The 27957-nt window shown below is 39.0% G+C and overlaps 1 protein-coding gene across 1 annotated transcript; it reads left to right on the top strand.

The window, feature by feature from the left end:
* Window positions 1-1142: 1142 nt before the first annotated feature.
* SYPL1 (synaptophysin like 1) lies at window positions 1143-27473 on the top strand. The gene is made up of 5 exons (XM_013060239.2): window positions 1143-1326; window positions 17251-17372; window positions 18824-19031; window positions 24209-24394; window positions 26019-27473. Exons 1-5 carry the CDS (start codon window positions 1258-1260, stop codon window positions 26151-26153), a joined length of 720 nt encoding a protein of 239 aa, XP_012915693.1. The 5' UTR covers window positions 1143-1257; the 3' UTR covers window positions 26154-27473.
* The last annotated feature ends 484 nt before the right edge of the window (window positions 27474-27957 follow it).

The raw sequence follows: 27957 nt of genomic DNA on the forward strand, positions 1-27957 counted from the left end.
AGATCCACTGCATTGGAGCTCCGGTAAGTGAGTGCCAGGAGAAAAAGTGCAGAAACGGAATAGAAAAGAGAAACAATAAAGGAAGCAGCGGAAGACTTGGACTACCACTTCCAGTGGTCTCAGGTGCACTCAGAAAGATGCCCAGTAACAGCTGTCAAACCCTCCTACAACGGCAAGAAACCTAATTCAAAGGCAAGTGCTTGCAAGGTGGTACTGGGACCCTACTGTGCTAATTCCTTATTTACTAAGTGTTAAACGGTGTTAACCATCTTACCATACACGGCAACAGGCCACCACTCCAGCTCTCCAAGGACCCCAAAATATTGGGGAAGCCGCTAAGGAGATCACAACAGGGAGTCCGATAACTGGGTGCCGAGGAGAAGCGTCACCTAAGCCGAATCTTGAAAAGGAGCAGGAATTAGCCTTCTGTAGAAAGACACCTAGAGCCCCCCCCAAGTTGAGGACACGCCGGATAGGGTAGGAAGTGGGTAGGTGAGTCAGGAGGAGGCGGTCCGCCCACGCGCTTTTCTATTCGATATACATCCTTCAACCCTGCCTCCAATGATGATAATTTTCGCAATGAACTCAATTTCTGTAAGTATGTGAGATGAATAACGCTTTCGACTTGTTCTGTTAACAACTTTCCATTTTGGCAAAAGGCCCCTAACACCAGCGTTGAAACGTGGCTTCATCTCTAATAATATTTTGTAAGTCCGTCTACAAGTTGGGAACTGCGAATGCAAGCGCTGGAAGAAAGCCGCGCCCGGGAATGGACCGCGCGGGACTAGCCCCGAGCGAAGGTTCTGCGCGCGGCGGCGCCCGTGCTGCGCAGGTGCGGGCTGGGCGCGCACATGCGCGGGAAGAGACGGAGAGCCGGGGGGCTGGACCTCAGGGAAGGGGGCGCGGCGCACGCAGCATGGCGTCCAACATCTACTTGGTTCGCCAGCGGATCAGCCGCCTCGGCCAGGTGCGGCCCGGGGAGGCGCCTCCCCTTTCCAGCCCCTGCCCAACCCTCGCCTCCCGCCGCCGCCCCTCTCGCGTCCCCGCCTCAGCGCCTCCTCGAGCGGCCCAACCGCCGCCCCGCCCCGAGGCCTCCCGGGCCCACCTCCCCGGGCCGCCCCGCCCCACGGTCTCCCGGGCCCACCTCCCAGAGCCCGCCCCGCTTGGCCTTCCTCGCGGCCCTGCTGCTCGGTCTCGTCGGTCCCCCTCCTTCTCCACCCCGCAGTCCTGACTCTCTCTCCCTCCTTCCCTCAGAGGATGTCCTCCTTCCAGCTCAACATTAACCCGCTCAAGGAGCCGCTGGGCTTCATCAAGGTCCTCGAGTGGGTGAGTGTAGCCCGCACCAGCGAGGCCTGGAATCGCGCCGCCGTGACTGTGACCGCGCCCGCGCCAGCGCCCGCTCCGGCCCGGCCGGCGCCCTCGGCTGGGAGGCCGGGGGCCCCGGCGGGAGCGAGAGCAGGGACGTCCGACCCCGCGCGGGTCCCCGAGATCGCCGCCGCCGCCCTCGGGAGGGTCGGGACAGCTGGGAGGGGACGGGAGGCCGCGGGCTGGGCCTGCGCGGGGCGGGGACGCCGCGGTCCGCGTCGAATCACGAGTCCCTCAGCCGCCTCGGTCCCGGCCGAGGCCGCCCTCCCACACCCAGGCTCACCTCTGGGTGCTCCCGCGGGTGTGGGAGTTCAAATTTCTCTTTGGTTGCACGGCTTCCCGCAAGGGAAGAGAAAACTTCCTGTTGCGGTCTAACCGAAACCTGGGGGCCCGCGCTGCCGCCGCTGGTCCTGCGGAAAGGGCCAGCCGGTGCCTCCTGCCCGGTGCTGACTGCAGGCCGCGCTCCGTCGAGAGCTGGTTGTGCCTCCTCCAAGTGAGCTGCCGAGCAGTCCGTTCGTGGCTTGCTTTTGAGACGGCTCCAAGTTAAAAACGGACAAAAATAAACTGCGGGTCAGGCAAGCGGCGGGGGGGAGGGGGGCGTCTTTTACAGAACGCGTCGAAGTCCGTCGCGTCGGCTCAAACACAGGCTAGGAGTCGCCATCAAGTTCGTTTAGGTATTTCCAAACAGTGTCCTGCGGTCTGCATTCCGTCCTTTCCGGGGAACCTCTCAATCATTAACATCAAAGGAGACTTATTAATTCGACCTTGGCAGAATCAGTCACTTGGCGGAGTTAAGCGAATACATCAGGCACCGCACATTTGCTTCAGATTTCGTGGCCTCGTACACGTTTCAGGGCTCATTATCAGGCCCGGATTAGTAGGCAGCTGGCATCTGTCCACTGTGCAAGCAGGTTGTTTTTATAGCCAGCGACATGTACATCCGTAACTCTTTAACCCTATATTTTAGCGATCGAGTAGTGACGAGGAAGAACTTCCAGTTGCCTATGTTAAAAGACTTGAGGCTGTTTTTTTAAAGTCACACAGAAACTGAAATTCCCACATGGGTACTCAAGAAGCTGATTTTCAGAAAGAAAATCAGAGTTTTACTTGTTCTCTGAAAACTGAAGTAGTGCTGATTTCACACAAATGTTTACCTTAAAGACACATAAATATACAGGGCGCCTGGGTGGCTCAGTGGGTTAAGCCGCTGCCTTCAGCTCAGGTCATGATCTCAGGATCCTGGGATCGAGTCCCGAATCGGGATCTCTGCTCAGCAGGGAGCCTGCTTCCCTCTCTCTCTCTGCCTGCCTGTGTCTACTGTGAACTCTCTCTGTCAAATAAATAAATAAAATCTTAAAAAAAAAAAAAGACACATAAATATACGCACACACACACTCACTTTTTAGGGTTCTATAAACCCATTTTCAAATATAAAGAAAAATTTTTGAGTATATAAAAATACGGATTTGCAGGAGGAAAATCATGTTTAATTGGGCTTATCTAATATAAAGTTAAGAAAAAGTCTTTGAGGGTTTTAATTACATTTGTAATTAAAGTTTTCACTTAATAAATGAGGCCATTTATGTTTGTGCTTACATTATTTGTCAGTTTTTTGTTAAAACATAGACATAAGTTTTTCCTTTATATTTTAAAACAGTGATAGGTTTATTAATGATCATAGATAGGTCTGATGTATTTTGAAAAATATCCTGTTTAAGCTTTTTGAAAAAATACTACTTTCCGTGTGAACAACATACCATTACATAAGAGATCCCAATAAATACTTTAATAAAAGTATAAGCAAAATGTATTGGGTGAAAGAGAGGAGAAATCAGATGCTTGCAGGGAACTAGGGAGGAGTTCATAGATGAAAGAACATTTGAAGGATGAGTATTTGTTCACTTAGGGCAGATGTAGGGCGTGGCTTTCCAGGGAAAGAGAAACTTGGGTTCAACAATGTGAAAAGTTGAAGCAGCATAGCCCTGTTTGAGAACTTAAAATAGTTGGGGTTGGCTTAAACTTATACTGGAAAGGAAGGTATAGTTTGAGACGATTCTGAAAGGTTTCATAGGGCTTATAGAGAGTTAGGAGTTTATACTCTGGGGTTAATCTTTGATAGCTTGGGTTCTTTCTTTAGGGAAATACACATTTTGTAGGTACAGAATTTGGAGTTATTGGATAGTTTCTTCTTAAGCCCAGAATTCCTACCATTTGGAGTGGGAACTTATTTAAGGTTTTTAAACAAGTAAATAATATAATTAGATTTACTTTTTAGAAATTTTCATTTTGTCAGTAGTGTAGAGGATGGATTAGAAAGGTCATAATTGAAGGAAGGAGGATATGTTGCTTGAGAAATTATGAGGGCCTAAACTTAATTGCAGTGGGAATGGAGAAGAGAGGCATAGAAATTAGAATGTACTTGGACGGTGAAGAAACTGGAGGACTCCATATTTGAGTTGACATATTTAAGATGACTGCCATATTTCCAACAGGTTGGTAGTGGTATCTCTGTCAAGATACATCACTAAGGAGAAAAGCAAATTTTTGGTTGAAGCTCAGTACAATTTTGAGTGTATTGAGTTTGTGGTCTCTAGGTCACGGAAAGGAGGTATCTTTAGGCAGTTAGCTGTATGGCTACAGAGGTTAATAAAAAGGCAAGAATGGGCTGGAAATTCAGCAGATCCCTGCCAGCAAGGGAGAGAAGAAATGGTTAAGAAGATGCAAAAAAATAAATAACATCTTGGCATCACTGTTAGAATTTAAAGAAAAGAGTAATTAAACAATATCAAGAAGTGCAAGAGAGAGGTTAAGTAAAATAAGGACTAAAATGCACACCTTGGTTTTGGTAATCCAGAGGCTGTTGGTGGCTTTTTAAGAGCAGCGTCAATAAATTCAGAAACCAGATGGTAATAGGCTAGGTAATAGAATGTATGGTAAGAAAGTGAAGACAGTGAGAGTAAAGCACTATTTGACCTTGAAGGTGGGAGGGATTTGGGTGGTAACTCATCTGAAAGATGGGACAAACTGAATGTGTTTGTTGGCTGGAAAGAAGAGGCGGCGAATCGTTGGAGGTTGAAAACAGGGGGAGGGAGGGGATGAATAATAAAACAAGGTTCTAGAGGAGAAGGGCCCATCATATGAATTTTTAAATCTGTTTTGAATGAATTGGTCAAGTTTCATAACGCATTGAGGTGTGGCAGGTTGCTTCTAAAAACAGTTAATAAATAAGTTTATAAACAAATCTAAAATCTAGATAATGGCTGTTTACTGTCTGTGTAACTAAAAAAGTAATTCCCTCAATCAGCTCATCTCTAGCAAGTTTCTAGAATATGTTAGATTAAGATATAACCTGATGATATATAACTTTCAAGGGATTAGATGCCAGTAAATATTTATTGACAGACTAAAACTATAATCGCCAGAGCAGAAGTGTTGCATTTTGCTTCTAAACTGCAGCCGCCATCTTGTGCGTGTTGTATTCCTTCTCTTTTCTTTCTTTTTTTTTTTTTTGAACTACCCCTGGCACCTAGTTACAGTGCCTGGCAGTGACACTGTCTTATTTCTCTATGTGTTGTAAGTACTCAGTAAAGGTTGAATTTTTGTTGTACTTGTATGGGAACAACAATACTTCGTAGGGCTATTGGAATGATCTAGTTAATATTTAATTATATGAATGATTATAATGTACTTGTGTAGTTCTTAGTAGGTTCTTCAGGACTGAGATGCTGTGTTTCTAAGACTAGACTCAAACAGTGGATAGACAACTATGAGCTCCATATGACTATGTATCTCCTGGTCCTTTAAGATTGCTCAGTTCCCTATCACATATTTTTTTTTTTAAAGATTTTATTTATTTATTTGACAGAGAGATTACAAGTAGGTAGAGAGGCAGGCAGAGAGAGAGAGAGAGGAGGAAGCAGGCTCCCTGCTGAGCGGAGAGCCCGATGCGGGACTCGATCCCAGGACCCTGAGATCATGACCTGAGCCAAGGCAGCAGCTTAACCCACTGAGCCACCCAGGCACCCCCCTATCACATATTTTAAACTTTAGAAATGATAAATTGTATGCTTTTCATTTGTCTGATAGGCCTTTAGAAGTCTGTCAAGGTGACAGTATAAAATTTAGGTAAGAATAAATGCCCCATGTATAGAGAACATAGAAGTAAAAGTCAAAGATTAATTTTATCAAAGCAGCTTTTTAATGTATTCAATATTTCTGTGGCAAATTTTAACTTGGTTCTTACTTTTAGTCAGATATCTTTAATATTTAGGTAAAAGTTTTTCATTGAAATGATTTTATCTTTTTTTTTTTTTAAGATTTTATATATTTATTTGACAGAGATCACAAGTAGGCAGAGAGGCAGGCAGAGGGGTGAGGGAAGCAGGGAGCCCGATGTGGGGCTCCATGGATCCCAGGACCCTGAGATCATGACCTGAGCGGAAGGCAGAGGCTTTAACCCACTGAGTCACCCAGGTACCCTGAAATGATTTTATCTTTCTAAAATATTAAACACTGTGTGGGGCACCTGGGTGGCTCAGTGAGTTAAAGCCTTTGCCTTCCACTCAGGTCATAATCCCAAGGTCCTGGGATTGAGCCCCATTGGGCTCTCCACTCATCCGGCAGCTTACTTCCCTTCCTCTCTCTCTCTCTGCCTGCCTCTCTACTTACTTGTGATCTCTGTCAAATAAATAAATAAAATCTTTAAAAAATATATATATTAAATACTGTGTTTTGGACTTTCTTGTTGCTGTCTTGCATTGGGTGGATGGTGAACAGATATTTATCCCTTAATCTAAGTAATATGCTTCCTCATTCCACACACATGGAATTGTGGAAGAGATACTGTTTGAGGAGTATAGAAGGAATTACAAACTAAGTTGAATTTTTAGGATTATTAACCATCTTTGAGTATTTTTGTCTGTGCTAGTCAAATGTGATAACATATTTATTGAGTAGACATGTATGTGCTAGGCTTTATTTGTGTTTTCTCCTTTAATCCTCTAACAACCTATGAGTGTTGTTATCTCCATGTTAGAGAAATGTAGTATCTTACCAGTGTCCATGATTATGATTACTACATTCAGGACTCTTTAACACTCTCTTCTTAGTCATTTTGGTAACTACCTTTGTGTTTCTAAGTGTCTTTTAATAAATTAATAAAAAGAGTATCAAAGGTTTAAAAAACAAAAGCCAAAGGTATCTGAAATGACTTTTTTTCCTTGTTTGTTAGATACTATTTATAATAAGATCCTAGGAGTTAAAAACAAGTAGGATGTTCTTGATTCTTTTATTAAGTTTGAATGTTTTTTCTAATTTTATATTTACAATTAACAAACAAATTCAGAAGACACCAAGACATTCCTTTGGGGCAAATTATTATCCAAGAAAATTAGTGTGAAAAAGAAGAAATAAGAAAACAAGTAATTCTTTGAGTATTGCATATATCAATATGTTTAAACAACAGACTTTCAAATATACACAATAGTTTTTAAAAAAAATACTTAAAAATTTAGTCATCACAAGTAACATAAAATTGTTGCAAATAGAGACCATGTTTTATCCTAATTTTATCATTCAAAAATAGCACAGAGGAGCACGCTAGAAAATACAAATTATTTGTATTGCACAGTGGGTGGGGCAGAGCATATACAGACTGATGTTTTGTCCATTTGCTTTATTTTTACATTTTTAGGCTATCAGTCTATAAGAGAATGCTCTTTAGGAAGCTTACCTTTCTTCCCGCCCTGCCATTTGGGTACACTTCCTCTTCCCACCCCTACTCTACTCCCATAATGGAAAAGATTTCAAATGGCATTTTATGCCTAGTAGGACTCTCTGTACTTCGAGCTTATTGATAGACTTACAGACTCACTTCTATGCCTTTGCTCTCTGGCTTTTCTACCTGATTCTCAATTATTTATCACTCTTTATTTAGCACTCTTGTACGTACATCAGATATAATTTTCATAGACAACATATATGTGTTGTAAGTGCTTTGAGAACACACACACACTCATACACACTCACCCCACACATACAAATAGCAATCCCTGATAAAATATAAAAGGGAAATTTAAGGGGAAATTAAGCGAACAGAGCAGTGTCTAATACAATGGTTCTCAAACACTTTGGTCTCAGAACCCTTTTATGCTCTTAAATATTGAGGACTTCAAAGAGCTTTTTGTTTGTGTGGGTTGTATCTACTGATACTTACCACATCAGAAATTCAAACAGAGGCTTTTAAGGGAACATTTATTTATTTTAAAACACAGTTATAATTCACTTAAAGACTTCAATTGCACCAATGCAACAAATGCTACCGGTTTTCCGAATCTGCCAGATATCCACATCTGAATAACTACTTTTTGTGTATTATTCTTTCAAGTAAAAAATGGTGTTTCATGAAAAAAAAAAAAAGTTCAGTGTATAACTCAGTTATTTTAAATGCTTTCCCTGGAGACGACCATTACGTGCGGTTAACGTATTTGTACATCCTGTTTCATCATACAGAATATTAAGAAGGCTCAAGGGTCAGGATTTCATAAAAATTATAATTTTTGCTGCTTCATCAAAGACATTGTCAAGTAAAACTTGCCTTTTTTTAACTCTAAGGGCAGGACAGTGAAATAATCCTGATGCTATTGTTTATTCTTTCTAAAGCCCAACAGTTTCACCCACGAATGCTTTTGCTCAAATCAGTGCAAGTGTCAACATGTGTAAAAGGCAAATAATATCTTAATAATACAAAAATAATTTGGGGGGCACCTGGGTGGCTCAGTGGGTTAAAGCCTCTGCCTTCGGCTCAGGTCATGATCCCGGGGTCCAGGGATCGAGCCCTGCATCGGGCTTTCTGCTCAGCAGGGAGCCTGCTTCCTTTCCTCTCTGCCTCCGTGGTTTCTGTCTGTCAAAATAAATAAAATCTTTAAGAAAAAAAATAATAATAATTTTGCCCTCATGGATTTTCTGAAAGAGTCTTGGGTACTCCCAAGGCACCACAGACCACACACACATTGAGAATTGAGAACCATCACTGGGGACCAGAAATGAAACAAAATATGGGTAGAAAAAGGAGTGTCCATGATCTTGGTAATATATTCAGAAAAAAGCTTCAACCTATTGTCTGGATTTATAACTTATAGAGAGCCAGTTACTTAAGCAGGTGGAAAGAGAGAGATACAGCCTTCTAATTTAATCAACCTAGCCACTAGCTCTAGATCTGAATTTGTGAACACTTCAGTATTCTCACATGTTGGTAGTTTGGGGGTCCCATTGTTAAGATGTGGTATATGCAACCATGTAGAAATGACTGTAAAACTATTAGACAGGGACAGAAAAAGGGGGAAAAACTGTAAATTCGAGCCTACACCAGATATCTTAAAACACATGAAGAAAACTAGTTTTCACTTAAAAGTTCAAAAATCAGTGGCACAGATGCACTTCAGGACAGCCAGCCAGATCAACAATCAAGATACGGATTTACTCCAAAAAAACGTAAAAGTAGTACAGTCTGAAATGATTTTAAAATAAATATATTTAAGTTCCTCAGAGATTTCTAGTTCCTTATTCACTAGCTTAACAATTATTTAAGGGTGAGGGTGCCATAATGGTGCCCGCAACAGGATCACCTGCCTGGCTCAGTGGGTAGAGCGTGCAACTCTTGATCTTGGGGTTGTGATTTTTGAGCCCCACATTGGGCATAGAGATTATTTAAAAATAAAATTTTAGAAAAGATATTTTCAACATGTAATAGTTAAGAGTTAGCAAAAAAAACTTCCGTTTCCTCCAGCAGGAACAGTTAATTTCTCATGATACAAATTCCTAAGGGTTATGGAACCGTACTAGCAGGCTATTTAGAACTTTCTAGGATTGTACTTTACACAGAGGGAGATCATAGAAGAATGAAGCTGAAGCAGTTTGTACCGGACTTTAAGTGCTTGGTTCATAGTGGGAATAAACTGAAATAGCAGCATCGATAACAAAAAATTTTTAAGAATAAATGTCTTTTGGGGCTCCTAGGTGGCTCAATCAGTTAAGAATCTGTCATCTGCTCAGGTCATGATCCAGGTTCTGGGTTAAGGTTAGGAGCCCCTCATCAACCTCTCTGCTTAGCGAGGAACCTGCTTCTTCCACTCCCTGCTGCTCCCCTTGATTGTGCATGAGTGCGTGCATGCTTTGTCAAATAAATCTTTTTTACAATTTTTTAAAAAAAAATAAAAATGAATGTGGGCACCTGGGTGACTCTGTGGGTTAAGCCTCTGCCTTTGGCTCAGGTCATGGTCTCAAGGTCCTGAGATCAAGCCCCCACATTGGGCTCTCTGCTTGGCAGTGAGCCTGCTTCCCCCTCTCTCCAACTGCCTCTCTGCCTACTTGTGATCTCTCTCTGTCAAATAAATAAATAAAATCTTTAATAAATAAATAAACAAATAAAATGAGTGTCTTTAGTAAATGCATGAGGACTTTAACTCATAAAAATCAGTGCTTTGGTTCTAAGCATCTAAGCTTACTGATTATAAAGGCAAACATGCCATGATAGTACATTTTTATCACTGAGTGGTTCATTTAGTAAAAGAGCATACATTTGATTTGCGTATAAACACTCAAATACAATGTACTTTTAGGCCTATTTCTGAAGATGTCAATTATGTCAGTTTCTAGACAAAACCTTGGACAGAAATTTAAGTAAATGACGTCATATTAATGATGAAATCCAATAGCAGTCAGAAACTTGTAAAAGATACCCATATATAGAGGAGTGCTAGTGTTCTCTGAAGAAGCATTAGTGAGTTGAGCAGGGTCTAGAAATAGGATTGAGGACTTAAACTCTGACTATAGGCTAAATAACTCACTGAAAATACCAAGGGTCTCCAAACTTCTTTTTATCATGAAAGCCTATCTAAAATTTTATGCATAGAGCCCCAATATGCATCCATAACTTAGATGGATATTTTACTGTGTTAGTATCTTTTTTTTTTCCCCCTAAGTGAGCTAAGGGCTTGAACTCATGACCCTCAGGTCAAGACCTGAGCTGAGTTAGACATTTAACTGACTGAGCCACCCAGGCACCCCAGTATGTCAGTATCTTAAAGTCGTATTATATGCTTCGGGTAAATTTCATTCGTATTTTTAAATCCTTATTTCAACACTCACCTGATATATAAATATGTAGATATATATGCCATCTTCTTGTGATCTGATTAAGTAGAATCTGTTTTTCCTTGGAATGTGGCTAATGAATATAGCACATATAGGGGTTTAATACTTCTATTTTCTCTTTTGGGTTGTGAGTTTTTGTATTATTAGTCTGTAGTTTCTTTGAAGACATTTTTAAGCCATTGGTCTGGGTTGGTCTGGTTAAAATTAGATAACTTACTCCATAAACTCACTTAGGCACATTCACATTATAATACATGAACTCTAAAAGGGAAAGGATAGGTGAAGGTATCACCGTCCTTGCATGTCATGGGACTCCTCCTGCCTTCAGGATACCAGCATGTGGTACTGACATGTGACTCGGACCCGCAGATCCAGCATGGGTTGCAGTGATTAATTCCTTAAGTCTAATGTAAATAGAAGTTCAAATATTTTCTTCTCATATACCAGTTAATTGACTACTACCGTTTATTTTGGAGAGTAAGTAGTGTTCTAGAGAACCAAGCTTAAATGTTAACTTCAAAGTTACAAACCTCAGAATTCTAGTGTCTGTGTCTGGTATTGGTCTGGTGGGTAGTGTTAAGTGGCGCTGTTTCTTGGGCAGCTTGAGGCTGTCATAATGAAATATGGAACCATTTGACCTGAGTAGACGCTTGCTGTCATCCTGTCCTTAGATTCTTATTAGTTACTCTACATATAGAATTTTTTTTTTAAAGATTTTATTTATTTATTTATTTGACAGAGAGAAATTACAAGTAGACAGAGAGGCAGGCAGAGAGAGAGGGAAGCAGGCTCCCTGCTGAGCAGAGAGCCCAATGCGGGACTCAATCCCAGGACCCTGAGATCATGACCTGAGCCGAAGGCAGTGGCTTAACCCACTGAGCCACCCAGGCGCCCTCTACATATAGAATTTCATGCTAACAGTTTTAGCCATTCTTCATGGGATGGAGAGGAATGGGAAAATGCATTTCATAAGTGGTGAGGCAGTAGAAATGAGCATGCCAGTACTCCCTTGTTTGGACAAGGAATACAAACTGAAGCGTGCATAGGAACCAGCCACATAAAGTAAGTGAGTGAAACAAGCTGCTTGGAAGAAAAACAACAGTATAAGCTCATTGATTCCTGGTAACTAACATGCATCCTGAGGATTGTTGATACCGTAGAGTGGCAACAGTCTAGAAAAAGCACATGCCCTGTCTTACATGTCATCTGTCACTCAGTTCCACGTGGTTGTTGCTTATGGGAATATGGGTCTGATGGTGCTGTATTTTTAGTTTCCCCACAGAAAGGGTAAGCAGTAAATCAAAATTTTATGTGCGGTATGCTGGTATTAAAATAGACAATAAATTCCCCCCCTTTTTTTTTTTTTTTTTAATGAATTCTGGGAAGATCACGCAAATACTATCTGTAGGCCAGGTTTTACCCTGGGCTGCCAATACATAACTTCGAATTTAAATCAAAACAGCAGTAGAGAAGAGGAAGAAGTGAGACAGATCCTTTACCCTCAGGTTGTTTTGTAATTCATAAAGTAAAAAGTGTGTATCTTGTCCCTTTTTCCCATGAGATAAAGACCAGAATTGCAAAGATGACATTTATTTATCCTTGTAACAAAAAGATAGCTTTGAAGTGACCTGAAATACAATTTTCTTTGTATAATATTGGAATTTGGTTTTTTCTTTAATTAAGCAGTTATTTAATGAGCATTTGCTATGTGTCAGACCTCCTTCTAGGTAGGCACTGAAAATCTTGAGTAAGACCAAGTGCAAAGACATGACAGTCTGCCAAGGGACAGGGAAAGGCATTGTGCTTAAGAGCAGTAAGTACAGTATGCCATTTATTTACTAATTTTTTAAAAAGATTTTATCCATTTATTTGACAGAGAGAGAGAGAGAGATCACAAGTGGGCAGAGAGGCAGGCAGGCGGGGGGCGGCGGGGCGGGGAGCAGGCTCCCTGCCAAGCAAGGAGCCCGATGCAGCGCTGGATCCCAGGACCCTGAGAACATGACCTGAGCTGAAGGCGGAGGCTTAACCCACGGAGCCACCCAGGTGCCCCTACTGATTTTTGTATTTAGTTAGAAACTAGTTTTTATTTTTATTTTGGGTTTTGTTTTTGTTTGTTTTTTTAAATAAGGCAGGACACAAGAAAAATGCCTATAGTGGAGTTAATGAACCCAAGTCTATGGCAGCCCAGGAGACAGAATAGTTCTGCTGTAAGAAACTGGGTAGGGCCTTTAAGGTGAGCTTGTCAGAGAACAATTGAGGGGGTTGCGGGGGACAAATCCTGGCAGAAGAAATAAATACACTGTAAATACAGGATGTGTTTGAGGGGCAGTAGTAAGTAGTAATACAGTGCGACAGAGTTGTATAGTACCTGGCCGTGAGTACAGTGCGTATAAATCTGGAAGGATAAGGTTGAGTGTACCTAAGCCATGCCTGTTAGGACAAATGAAGAAGTTTGAGCTTTTTTTCTTTTCTTAAATTTAGTTCTGGAAAGTTACTGAGGAAATCCTTTTAAACAGGGGAGTAATGTGACCAGATCTTCATTTCAGATCAGTGTGACATCACTCTAAAGCACCTGTTCAATGGAAACAGAATGCAGACTACAAATGCAAGCCACATAATAATTTTAAGTGTGCTGGCCACACTGAAAACATGAGAAGAAACAGGTGAAATTGACTTTAATATTATATTTTATTTATAAATCCAAATACTGTTTTAACAGGTAGTCAATATAAACAGTTACCAGTGAGATATTTTACATTTTATATACTAAATCTTTGTAATTCATTGTCTACTTGACACTTACACGTATCTTAATTCAGGCAAGCCATTTTTATTTTATTTTTTGAAAGATTTATTTATTTTATTTTAGAGAGGGAGAAGGAGCATGGGGAGGTTTGTGGTTTGCAGAGGTGGACGGAAAATCCTAGGCAAATTCCCCGCTGAACACAGAACCCTGCACAGGGCTCAGTCTCACAACCCTGAGATCTTGACCTGAGCCAAAATCAAGAGCCGGATGCTTAAAGAACTGAGCTACCCAGGTGCCATAAGACAATCCATTTTCAAAATGCTCTACAGCCATGAGCCCATGCTACGGAAGAGATTAGAAATGAGAGGAAGAGTCTGTTGGTTAGTCCCCGTGAAAAATGGTGAGGGCCTAAACAAAAATAGTGTAATGGCAGGGGTGGTGTAGATAAGTAACCAAAGCTTTTTAAAGAATGGCATCATACTGTATGAAACGTAAGCAACTTTTTTTTTTCCACTCAGCATTAGGTTTCTAGGTTTTATCCACATTGATGTGGGCAGCTGTAGTTCCTGTATCTTTATTGCTTTAAAACTTCCCGTTGTAAGTGTATACTATTATGTTTTATCCTTTTTCCTTTTGCTCCAGTTCTTCTCTATTTTGATACTATAAGCCATGTCACTTTGAACATTCTTGTGCATGTTCTGTAGTACACATGGGTGAGAATTGCTCTCAGATCTATATACTTGTAGATACTGATCCTTCGTGACATTATGCAAATACTTTGACCTGGTTTGTAGCTTGTTTTATGTTCAAAAGCTGACTTGGTTTCTGAAGTTCTTTTTTTGTGGTTGCATTTAACCATCTTTTATGGTTAGTATGTGTTTTTATTTTTAATCATAAGAAATTTTTCCTTTGTGGTCACAAATTTTCTTTTACATTAAAATTTTTTAAAGACTCGGCATTTTGCATTTGTCTTTAGCCCATCTGGACCCCCTTTTTTTTTTCTCTTCTCCCCCACCCCCATTGTGTTTTGTTTATTAGAGAAAGAGCAGGAGCAGAGGGGAGAGGGAGAAGTGGGATCGCAGAGCAGGGAGCTCAGCATGGGGCTTGATCCCAGGACCTCATGACCTAAGCAGAAGATACTTAACCAACTGAGGCACCCTGGCACCCCTAGACCATTTATTGAAGTCCTTCTTTGTATTAGTTATCTATTGCCACATAATAAATTACCCCAACCTTAGCTCTTAAGACAGTGGGTCAGGAATCTGGGAGCGGTTTAGCCTGAGGGGTTTCAGCTCAGAGTCTCCCTGTTTGCAGTCTAGCTGTTGGCTGGGCTTGAGTCATCTCTAGCACCCAGCTCACTCACACGGCCTTTGGTAAGCCTGGGATGATACACTTGCAGACTCACATGGTTGCTGATCGTCTGTGGTTCCTCATCACAGGAGTCTCACTGTAAGTTGCCTAAGTATCCTCCCAGCATGGCAGCTGGCTTCCCCCTGAGCCAGTGATTTCAGAAGAGAAAGAAAGACAAATTGTAGTCCCTTTATCACCTAGTCTTGGAAAGGATGGATGTCTCCCATTCCTTAGACCATATTCAATTTACTAGAAGCCATCCACACTTAAAGGGAGGAAAATTAATCTTTGCCTCTTGCAGGAAGGAGTTTCAGAGTTTGTGGACATATCTTTAAAAACCACCAAACTCCTTTTCTTGGTGATCTGCAGTGCCAGCTTTGTTAGAATTTATCTGGTTACACATAGGTCTCTTTCTGGCCTCCTTATTGTCCCATTGGTTAAGTTTGTATAACTGTTTCTGTTTTCTAATCCTAAATGGGTATATGCCCAATTTTGTGGCCTCTGTTTTCATTCATGAACATTTATATGTAGAGAGTATCCATTCTTCTGTCTTTACCTATGAACGCTTAACTGAAGATTCCAAACTGTGTACTGGACATTACCTCAGACTCCTTTTCATGTATCTCTGCTTTACAGAAAAAAAAAAATCTTGATAGTTGTGATCCTGGTTATGGCCTGATTCAAGGCCCTGTATTAATCCGAGAGAGGCATTGTATCAGTGTTTAACAGTATAGGCTTTGGAATCAGACCTGCACTGAATTTTATCTGTTTGCTAGATGAATGTGACCCTGAGCAAAACAAAGTCCCTGCCGTTGAGTTTGTGTTCTAGTGAAAAACGGACAAATACTTGAGTACTAATAGGCAGTGGTAATTACAGTGGCGGAAAAATAAAGCAGCATGAATTAAGGGAGCAAATACTGTGGGGTTAGGGCATTATAACTTAATGTAGTGTGGTTAGGAAAGGCCTCTCTGATAAAGTTCTTTTGGAACAGGGAGCTATGAAGTAGGAAGTATTCCAGGCAGAAAGAGTAGCCAGTGCAAAGGCTCTGTAGGAGAAGTTTACCCCTTATCTTTAAGGAATAGCAAGGAGACCCTTTCTTTTTTTTTAATATTTTATTTATTTATTTATTTATTTGACCGGCAGAGATCACAAGTAGGCAGAGAAACGGGCAGAGAGAGAGGAGGAAGCAGGCTTCCCGCTGAGCAGAGAGCCTGATGCGGGGCTCGATCCCAGGACCCTGGGATCATGACCTGAGCTGAAGGCAGAGGCTTTAACCCACTGAGCCACCCAGGCGCCCCAAGGAGACCCTTTTATATAGAGAAATTTGACAAGGGGAGAAGTAGCAGTCTGATCAGAATTATTAAGAGAAGAAAGGATCTGGTAAACCATAATATGAACTTTGATTTTTATCCAGAGAGAACTCAGAAGCCATTAGAGAATTTTGAGCAGAGGATGTAAAGTTTTCTGCCTTGTATTTTTAAAAGATCACCCTGGTTGATATAGTGACAGTAGACTGAAGGAGGGACAGGACGGAAGCGGGATTATTTAGAAGGCTCTTGGAGTATAATTCAGGCAAGAGGTAATAATGGTGGTTTACATCAGTATGTTGTGATGATGTTGATCAGATTCCAAATATGTTTTTTAAATAGCACTATCAGAATTTGCTGAATGATTGAGCTTTTGGCCACTACACTGTATATTGGCTTTTTTGTTTTGTTTTGTAGAAAATTTAGAATATTCAAATAGAAAAAGAAATTATTTTTATTTTCTGTTGAGAGGTGACCACTGTTGAAATTTTGATACATTTTTGCCCATGTGCATCATATGCCTAGGCATAGACACAATGAGCAATGCATGTGTAAATAAACTTTTTAAAATACAGCTCTACCCCCAGTGTGGGGCTCGAATTCACAATCCTGAGATCAAGAGTTGCATGGTTTACCAACTGAGCCAGCCAGGCACCCCATAAACAAACTTTATTTGTAATGAATGTTTTTCAGTATCATTAAATATTTGCCAACTTTTTGAAGACTGCATAATGTTCCATCCTATGAATGAATTACATTTTATTTGATTTCATATCAAAATTTAGGAAGCTTCCAGTTTTTTCCTGTTATGTATAGCATTTACAAGAACATTGCATTCTTTTTTAAGTATATGCATGATCAGGAGAACAAATTTCCAAGTACTTTTTGAGACCTGGAAATACTGAAATACTCAAATGTGAAATTATACAAACTCATGAAATAGCATCTCCTCTTTGCTTAGGAGTCTCTTGGCTTAAACAGTTACCATTAAAAATAGTTCCGAATCACCCCCTTTTGATTTTGATACTAATAATACTTCATGTGAATTTCATACTAATATTTTAGTAGGTACACTGCAGTATGAACAGAAGAATTATTATATGGGCTGTTATACTAGCTTCTGTATTATACTCAGGGGAAAAGAAAACCATTGGTTGACAGTTGGAAGTGAAATTTTAAGTGTTTTTCAGCATCTGCATTTAATTTGTAATTAAGAATTTCTAGAACGTTAGTGAGCCTGTTTTTAGTACTATATTTGGGTTTTAATGACCCATGTTTTGGGTACAATAATGCTTCTTCCCCCCCCTTTTTGGTCTCACTTTGTATAGATTGCTTCTATCTTTGCTTTTGCCACCTGTGGAGGTTTTAAGGGCAAAACAGAAATTCAGGTGACTTGCGCTAAAGTTCATGAAAATAAAACGATTACAGCTGCTTTTGGTTATCCATTCAGGTAAGATATTTGTTTGTTTTTATAGTTGAAAATATTTACTTTCATATTGACTTTTTGAGATTTCCAGCAGTTTGTGTGGGGGGAGAAAATTTTAAATTGCACATATGTTCATTTGGAAGTGGTGATCATTGCTCTTCAAAATGTGCCATGTGGACCAGTGTCTGTCTGCAGACTGTGTCCCTGGCCTGTGAGGAATTAAGTACGGAAAACAAGAGGAAGCATTTAGAAACTTTCATATGACCTTGCCTTGACATTTTTATTCTGTCATCCCACAGTGAATTGAAAATTTAAAAACAAACAGTGACTGCTCCATCACCTTAGCATGAGAAGCCATGATGTGGAAGCAGTCACAGCTTAAAAAAATTTAAATTTCTCGTGTATTTGCAATTACTAAAAAAATAAGTATCCTTTATATAATTTTAAGGCATGTATTTAAAGCAAGGAGTTTGTTTTTCTTTGTTTCTTTATTTTCTTGCTAAGATGAAAATGAGTATTTTGTGAATTCTTCTGTTTAACGTAAGTGTTTATTGAAAAGCTTATTGAATATGTCCTGTGTTTAAGCCATGGTGTAAATCTTCTTCCATGTACTACTTACCTGACCTCTCTAGGACTCGAAATCTCTAGCCATTGAGTGAGAACTTTTACCTTTTTTTTTTTTTTAAGATTTTATTTATTTATTTGACAGAGATCACAAGTAGGCAGAGAAGCAGACAGAGAGAAAGAGGGGGAAGCGGGCTCACCGCTGAGCAGAGAGCCCGATGTGGGGCTCGATCCCAGGACCCTAGGATCATGACCTGAGCCGAAGGCAGAGGCTTTAACCCACTGAGCCACCCAGGCGCCCCAGAACTTTTACCTTTTAAGGTTGTTTTGATGATTAAATATACCCTTAAAGTAAAAATACATCAGATAGTAAGGGCCTGGTCATTGCCACTCCATTTCCCAGCCCTTCACTTAAAAAGTTCCCATATGAGGAACTGTTATGGCACATTTAGTGATAAGTGTTTTTGTAGTTTATAGATAAAAATTATAGAATTATAGAAATTTGAAAACAATCTCAAGTTAGCAGCTAATTAATCTAGGGTTAAAATGTGAATCATAATTGACTCTCCTGGTGCTAGTCACATAGACTCTGCCTCCTAGAACAGAATATCGTGTCTCAAATTGCAGATTTTTGTATCAGCTCTCTTAATCTGCTAAATTCTTATTGCAGAAAGATAGTTTCTGGGTGTGAAAGTATTTAATGGAATCTATAGTCTGTCTATCATAAACCAGTTGTAAGGCATAGTTTATGTATATTTCTTAGGAAATTTTTAATTTAAGTATTTGAATTTTCTCCTTTTTCTCCCCAAAGGAAAATGTCTGTGATATATTTTGGAAGTGTTTTTTGAAATGTCGTTTCAGTATTCTAGTCCCAAGTCCTTCACAAATTTATTTGAGCCTTTTCTTAATAGGTTGAATGAAGCATCATTTCAGGCACATCCAGATGCAAATGTGTGTGATGTAAATTGGAAAAGTTATGTGCTTATCGGAGATTACTCTTCCTCCGCACAATTCTATGTGACGTTTGCAGTCTTTGTCTTCCTTTACTGCATTGCTGCTCTTCTGCTCTATCTCGGTTATACGAGCATGTATCGGGATAGTCGAAAACTTCCCATGATTGTAAGTAAACACTTTCTTTTTATACAAAAGTTGTATGTAAGTTATATTTGGAGTTGATGTAGATTTTCTTAGGCTGGAAATGAAAATCTGTGACATAAACCAGGTGAACGTGTTTTGATCTGTGTTTGCCATGAGGTTGAGCTTTCTCTGGTTGTCACGTTGCGCCTGATTCTTTGCACCAGTTTGCAACACCACCTCTGTACTCTAGGGCATACAGAGGTCTGTTTCTCAGTCTCACTTTAACCTGGAAAGATCTCAGATATACAGAGTATATTACGTTGCAGGTAGAGAAATTAAGTGGAAATTAATGCCTTTAATTTGGGGAATTGCTGACCATAGTAGTAGTCTCATGATGGTGTTCTACCTTTTTCTCTTTTCTCAAAGACCTCTTTTATGTCTATGCAATGTTTTATTGAGCTTAATAGTCAACATCGAAAATCAGCAAACTGGCCCATAGCCAAATCTGATTCATCGTGGGTTTTATTTATTTATTTTTTTAGTTAATGAAGTTTTTTTTGTCATATAACACAGCCATACCTAAACATTTCCATGCTGTCTATAACTGCTTTTATAATACAGTGGCAGAGATAAGTAGTTGTGAGAGAGACCAAATGTATTTACTGTCTGGCCCGTTTCAGGAAATGTTTGCTGACTCCTGATCTATATCCCTAAATTCCTTAATTTAAAATCTGACTCAGATAATTATATAAGAATTAGAGAATGCTCACTAGTGATGTTCATGAGCTAATTTCGAATCTTGGGGTTGGAAACAAAGGATTTGGATTTGAAGTCCTCTAACATCTTTCTTGGCTTCAGGGTCTTCTGAGCTAGAAATAAAAATAATCTCCGAGATTTAAGTAGTAGAATCTCCTCTGGATTATTGGTGCAAATACATATAAGCCGTTCTTTTAAGCTAGAAGTCCATAACAATAGAATAACTACAAAGTCAGTATCAAGTGTTATTGACTTGAAGGGAGAATAGGGGTGCTTTTGAGATACCAGTCATTTATATCTTGAGAAAACTCTGTCATCTGATTATTTGTGAAGTTACTTTAAAGGGAAGGCTAGTTGGGTATGAAAAAATTATTAAATAAGATAACGGGTTTTATTTCTTATTTATTTTTAATTTTTGCTGCCTGGATCATAAGAATACAAATGGTAAGTAAGGAATAAAACAATCTGCTAAAATTCTTATTTATTTTGTTTCTTGTAACTGAGAAAAGATTCTTAAACCTGACGTTTTAATAAAATATTTTCTTGGACGTCTTTCAAAAAGGTGGACATCAACTATTTTAATTTGCAGTGCTTAACCAACAGAAATTACATATGAAGAATCTGTAACTTCTGTAGACTTTCCAAGACTTACTTAAAAAGGAAAAGTAGAGGGGCACCTGGGTGGCCCAGTCAGTTAAGCCTCAGCCTTCAGCTTGGGTCATGATGATCTCAGGGTCCTGGAATCAAGTCTCATCTCAGACTCCCCACTTAGCCAGGAGTCTGCTTCTCCCTCTCCCTCTGCCCCTTTGCACCATTTGTGCTTTCTCCCTCTCTCTCTATCAAGTAAATAAAATTTTTTTAAAAGGTGTGGGGGGTAGGTGGAACTGTGGAGCACCTGGGTGGCTCAGTCAGCTAACTCTTGATCCAACTCTTATGCTGATCCAACTCAGCATCCAACTATTGATCTCAGTTCAGGTCTTGATCTCAGGGTCCTGAGTTCACGTCCTGCACTTGGAGGGGTATTCAAGCCCCCTGTGGAGCCTACTTTGAGAAGGAGAAAAAAAAAGGAATTGTGATTATCATATAGATACTATCTCCTGTTAAAATTCTTTATAATTTAAATACTAAATGAAGACAGTTCTTGCCATTTTGTCATTATCCCGGAAACTTTCAAGTAACTCTAGAATGAGCCTTTTATTTTTCATATTTTGTTTAGTGAACTTTTAAAATCACACTTTCTAAGGCAGCACCTAAATCTATTTTTGTAGAGGGTTTTTCTATTAAAAACTGTAAAACTGGGGCGCCTGGGTGGCTCAGTGGGTTAAGCCGCTGCCTTCGGCTCAGATCATGATCTCAGGGTCCTGGGATCGAGCCCCGCATCGGGCTCTCTGCTCGGCAGGGAGCCTGCTTCCTTCTCTCTCTCTCTCTGCCTGCCTCTCCATCTACTTGTGATTTCTCTCTGTCAAATAAATAATTAAAATAAATAAATAAATAAAATCTTTAAAAAAAAAATAAAAAAATAAAAACTGTAAAACTGATCTAGGTGCATCATTCAGAAGATCAAAAGAAATTTTCCATCTTGGAGTGATCAGTTAGTGGTTATAGATAATGCAGAACTAGCCCTTTAAGTATTTTTTGTTGTTGTTGATACAGTATATAAAGGATGCTTGTCTGTAAAAATTCAAGCTTCTAAATTAAATTTTGAATTCTACTTTTAATTTAACCATATAAATATAAAGTTTTTTTGAGAAACCAAATTTAAAATATAGCCAAATAGGACATTTTTTTTAAAAGTACACTTTGTTAATGAGGACATGCCTTTTTCTCAATGTTCTCAATTCTCTACTAAGGTATTTCTAGGAGCATTTCAGTTGTGGCATTTTAACTTCCCTTTTTAAGTAAATGTAGCTTTTTGTTTGTTTGTGTGTTTTAAATAGCAGGAACTTAAGGGTGCTAGGCCATGCGGAGAATCAGAAATATACAAAAACCTGAAACCAAACAAAGATAAAGTATCCCAAATCCTAAACACCTGTCATGAATCCTATCCCACCTCGTTGGTGGGACCAAGGCAGCTACCGTTGGTGCATTGCAGAACTGTGGGTGGGCCGCATCCTAAAAAGAGAGTCCTGAGTATGACAGAGATGATCTTCAGAGGCCCTCATTTCTCCCACCTCTCCCTCACCCTAAGGTGACTCTGTGCATCATTTTCAGAAAAGTTCCCCTGCTTTTGAAGTATAAGAATGTCATGCGAGCAGCAGAGAAGGTTTTTTGTTTTTTTATTTTTTTATTTTTATTTATTTTAAAGATTTTGTTTATTTATTTGTTAGAGAGCGCGCAAGTGTACAGGCAGACATAGTGGCAGAGGGAGAAGCAGGCTCCCCGCTGAGCAAGGAGCCCGATGTAGGACTTGATCCCAGAACGCTGGGATCATGACCTGAGCCAAAGGCAGTCCCTTAACCAACTGAGCCACCCAGGCGTACCACAGCAAAGAAGGTTTAAAAAGCATTGTCAGAAAAACATCAAGAGTGTTTTTTAATTAGGAAGTTGGAAGAAGAAACCTGGAAATTAAAAGGACTTGACATACATGGGCCAAAGCTATGAACTTCAGCCCAGAGGGAACTTGTTTAAGGTGTGATAATTCTATACTGTTTATCAGTTTTCTAAAAGGCATTGTGTTTCCAGCACAATTTCTGTTTCTAGAAAATACCTACCTGCAGCGAAAGTACAGCTGAGTGCAGAAGTGAAAAGCAGAGTACTCCGACAGTGCAAAACATGGGAGCCGCATTTCTGTCCTTTTTTCTTTGATCTACATGGTTTCTTTTTTAGATTTTATTTATTTATTTGACAGAGAGAGAGAGATCACAAGTAGGCAGAGAGGCAGGCGGAGAGGGGGGGGGAAACAGGCTCCCCGCTGAGCAGAGAGCCTGATGCGGGGCTCCATCCCAGGACCCTGAGATCATGACTTCAGCCGAAGGCAGAGGCTTAACCCACTGAGCCACCCAGGCGCCCCGATCTACATTTTTTTAAAAAGAGTATCGGGAGCAGTGGAAAGCTCAAATGCAAAATGCAAATACCTCCTTGTAAAATTAGTCATTGTTTTGGTTCTCTGATCACAAGCCATTTATTCATTGCCATCTTGACCTGGTGGACAAGCTATATATAGTAGAGTTTCTGTATGTCATAAGTGGTTACTCGTGTTCAGTCTCAATAAATGACTAAAAGCTGGTTGGAAAAAGCAATTAAAAACCAATCAGATTTATTTGAGATGGGGATAGGGAACCACTTTTCTGATAAGCTCCAAAACCCATTTTTGAGCTTGCAGAGATTTTTGCTGCAGATGTATAAGAACTTGTAGCTCTGGGTGAATGCTAAGAATACATAACATTAAAAGATAGAAATTTTACATTATTCCCACTTTGGTGGTTAATTTAAAGGAAGTTTTATATTATACAAATGCATTATTTAAAAAGTCTTTAGATTTTTGTAACCAGTGCTGGTCAACAAAATTTTAGTTCCCCAGCAAAATAGATTGAGTAAAGAGAATACATTTTTTTCTTTCTTCATCTTATTCAATAAGAAATTGTCCAGAATATTTAGAACTTTAGCCCTGTTCTTGGAAATGTAATAAATAGCAAAGACTTTAGAAGGAAATTACTAGTGAGAAGATGCCTTGAGCGATTATTAAATTTTTTTGTCCTTAATATAATGAGTATTCTTAAAATTTTAGGGTCATGAATTTCAAAAGAAACAAGTCATCCTAGATTCGTGCTTTTCATCATTTCATTATCCAGATCATAGACAGTTGGATTTTTTTTTTAAGTTTTTTATTTGAATTCTTTCCAGTCATGGGGAATTGGATTTAACTGAAGTTAGAGTTTTGCCAGAAAAGTACGAGAAAGCAGGAGAAGTTGAGGGAGTTGAGTGTGTGCAAGGGGTTGTAAGAAGGACCTTAGAATAGAAATTAAACGGGAAATGAGAGCCCAAGTGAGGTTGAGAGACAGTAAAGTGGTAAAATAAGATTGTAGTCTCAGCGGAGTCAAAGGATTTTTCAAGTTGGGGTGCCTAAAGGAGCATGCGCTGGAAAGAGAGATGAGACTGGGAAGTGGGTGAGGTGAAACTGGGATTATGAGGGGAGAGAGTTCTTGGTGATAACAGGGTGTGCGGTATGATCCGGGCAGTGAGTGGCTTAGTCAAGGCTGTGGTAAGGGCTACGTGAAACTGAGTTCTAGTGTCAAAATCTTAGACTGCTGAGTAGATGACTGAGTTTTGTTCACTGCTCAGGCAGTATGCTAGTCATGCTAAACAGCGATGTGTCCAATGCTGATTATGACCTTTTTTTATAAAGTATGTAATGTAGGCCATTTCTCAGTACCATAGAGTTCACTGTGATCTCAGTTCCATCATGAAGTATAGTATTTTTAAATTAACTCTTCATCATTAACTCATACTTTTTTTTACTTTAGGACTTTGTTGTTACTCTTGTTGCCACTTTTCTGTGGTTGGTGAGCACTTCAGCCTGGGCTAAAGCTCTTACAGATATTAAAATAGCTACTGGTCATGGCATTGTAAAGGAACTTAAGCCTTGCGGTCAAGAAGTGATGTGTTATTTTGGCTCTGTGACTAGTATGGGATCCTTAAATGTATCTGTGGTACGTATGCGGTTTTTTATAAGATACTTATTTCACTTAGAAAAACCAAAAACCTTACTAGTGATAAAAGAAAGCAATAGATTTTAATCTATCTCTCGATGAATGTATTGTTTGCATGTTTGCTAAGATATCAGAACCCTAGCTACCAGATAGTTGTTACCTTTATAACAATGGAGAAAAGTTTTTCAGGAAAATTATTACTTGTTAACAGGTTTGAACAAGATCGTGATTGAGTCTTTCTTTTCATTAAAATTGACTGGGCAAGCCTGAAAGGCACTAATAGTCATCACTAACATTTATAAAGACTACGTGTCAGGCATTGTGCTAAGGGCATTACATTACACTCATCTCGTTTAACTTATCCAGTAACCCAAAGAGGAATGTGGGAGATAGGATTATTATCTTCATTTTCCAATTGGGAAAAAATGTAGGTCATGTATTAATTTGCTGAAGGTAACACAGCTGGTAAGTTGGCAAGTAGGGTGGGGACCAGATCCAACTTAGTGCCGGTTCTCTGGTCTGACCTGCTCTAGGTCTATGAAAGTAGTACTTTTATGGTTTCTTAAGTGATCTAAAAAAAATTGGTATATATAAATTTAAATAATATTTAATCTGTTTTGCCAAAATACGGATAAATGTATTACAAAATATGTTCTTAATATACAGCATATATTATGTTTAAGGAAGTCTTCTATCTTTTCAAGAAAATGTTTTTCCATGGATAAAGCCACCATACCTTGTAAGGCAATTTGGTCAAATTTTTTGTGTTACCACTTTGTGATTTAAGTGTCTTTTTTTTGCATTTATATTGACTGTGATCTGAGATCGACAGTTTCAGAAATGTTTCTGTACATGAATTTGCAAAAAACATAAAGCATTTGGCCTTCAGTAGTATGATACTACTCTCAAGCTTTTTACCTCAGTCTTATGTCATATAAGTCACTATTGTTCTTATATTTGGAGGAAAGAAAATACAAAAAAAGGGTAACTTCAGTTTATTCATCTCTGAGACTTTTATCTTGTCAGCTTTGTAACTGGGAAAACTAATTCCTTTTACATTGATTAATGCAGGATGTGATGTAAAGATCTTGTGTGACTCCTTTTCTCTTCTGGCTGCAGCTGTTGGAGTAGGAGAGATAGTAAGCGGTAGGGGAGAAAGAAAGGATATAGGAAGAGATACCCAGGGGCAGGTTATAACCATTCAGATGGAGAAAAGTGAAAGCCCCCAAAAGAAGGCAGCATGGATTCCTGTTCCTCTTCACCTGAAAGCACTAAAGTCTAATTGCAAAGTAATAATAGGGTTTTGCTTATTTTTCTCAGATTTAATCCCATTTTCTTGGTAATGTTGAGCATGCAAAGATAAAGCTTTCTTTTAGTTGTAATTTTATATGTTACAGATTTAGAGACGTTAGCTCTATTTCATTGGGAGTAGTCATTATCTGTACAAATTTGGCATTGAAATGGAAAGTCTTCTTTTTTTATTCTACTTTACATGTAGTTTACATTTTAATTGAAATAATGCTATACTGCCTGGAAATGTTAAATATTCAAAGGAAAACTAAGATGGGTATAAATTTTTAAGTAGATAATAATAGATTTTCATGTTTACTTTTCTCTTCCTTAGATCTTTGGCTTTCTGAATCTGATACTTTGGGGAGGAAATGCGTGGTTTGTGTACAAAGAGACCAGTTTACACAGTCCATCAAGCACTTCCGCTTCCCACAGCCAAGGAGGTATTCCACCTCCTTCTGGAATGTAATTAAAAGGAGAAGTACACTGTATGAAATATACGTCTATACTATGACCTGTTGCCAACATCTTGAGAAGCATTATTTGTTTCTAATAAAAGTAATGGCTTTTTCAATAAATTGGTGGGTTTAAAATTTTGCTGCTTTTTTATATAAAGCCTATGCCTTTCCTAGAAATTTAAGATGTAAATGTATTCTCACATGTAAATTTGAAAATTCAGGGGCCTATTATGAGATGATACACATTTTTAAATGACTGGTTTATTTCTTTACTAAGTTGTTTGCCTTCCAAAGTGTTTACACCTTAAGCCTTAACATATATCTTCACTCAGAAAAGAGTTACATTTTCATATCATAATAGGAAGAAAATCTCTATTTGGAATAGACACTACTGTAAGTTTGTACAGATCATATACCTAAAACCTGTCTTTGTTTAAGAAAGCCTTGATTACGTAAATCATATTTAGAAAAACATATTTAGTTCAGAATTTGTATCTGAACATTGTTTATATGGTATGAAAAATTTTTAATTGGGAAGACTGGTTGTATGTTTTATTTCTGTTTTCCTAAGCGACCTACAGTACTTAATAGGTGTACTAAAACTGTTTTGGGGAATGGGGTTTGGAAATTTCTAACAGATGTATAGTTAATTTAGTGATTCTGTCGCGTGAGGCATAAGCTTCCATTATGCTGGTTGTTTAATAGACTTGCTGTATAAGTAGAAAGAACACAGTTCAGCTAGATATTTTCATACGTACGGGCATTACTCTCAGTGGTATTTGTTTGCTGTCCTTCGTTGCTCATCCTACTTAAGTGCAGGCTTGAGACATGGTCTCCTTGCAAGTGGAGTAAAATAAGCCACCTGTTTTTGCAGACCCTTTCACAGGGTTAAAAAAAAAATTAAGATTTGCCTTTTACTTTGGAAACTTAACATTTAGATTCAATGAAGTTGCTATTTTGAGTGTAGCATTGATATTTGTGAAAATAAATGCAATTTGGAGTTCATGTTTCTTAATGTTCATTCTTATTTCATAAATAGATCATTAAGGAATTATGCATCATAAAGAGAAATTTAAGTGAGCTGTATTATGGGTGCACTGTCTTTGTACACACATTTGGGTATATTCTGAATACAGGGATTATTCACATTTTGCTTCCTAATCTTTTTGTTGTACAGGGAGGGATTTCTTGTTCTTACCACATGATTGTTTATATGTGAAGCACACCTTGCTGTTGCCTTTATTTTTTGTTGCGTTTGTTCATGACAAGAATTGTCAATATGAGAATGTATATCTTTGATGCAACAAACTTAATAAAGAAGTTAAAAGAAAGAGTGCACTGATTGTTATATTACAAAGAAGCTTTCATCTTAAAGGCAGGAACAATGCAAAATGGAACTCATTTCCAAAGTAGAAATAATTCTTTTAAATGTTCGGCAGGAAATAAAAGAGACAAAAAAATGCTTTGGAGACCCTGGGTCTATCCTTTTTTCTTTCAGTCTTGTTTTAAAAATGCTTATGTGTAAATTTCAGGTTAAGTTTTTCTGATAAACTTTCTCATTGATTGTCAACAAAGGTTCTGGATTAAGAGTGTATTCTCTGGGACCAAACTGCCTGAATTTGAATCTTGGCTTCCCCATGTACTAGCTGTTAACGTTAGGCAAATTACTTACCTTTCATGTGCCTCAATTTGCATATCTGAAAAATAGGATTAAGTATTGACCTCAAAGACTGTTCTTGAGAATGAATTGAGTTAGTAAATATTAAGTCCTTAGATCAGTATTCAGCAATAGGTCCTTTATAAATGTTGGCTATG

The sequence above is a fragment of the Mustela putorius genome, unplaced genomic scaffold (genome assembly GCF_011764305.1).
Source record: "Mustela putorius furo isolate JIRA1106 unplaced genomic scaffold, ASM1176430v1.1 tig00003845_pilon_pilon_pilon, whole genome shotgun sequence".
Lineage (NCBI taxonomy): Eukaryota > Metazoa > Chordata > Mammalia > Carnivora > Mustelidae > Mustela > Mustela putorius.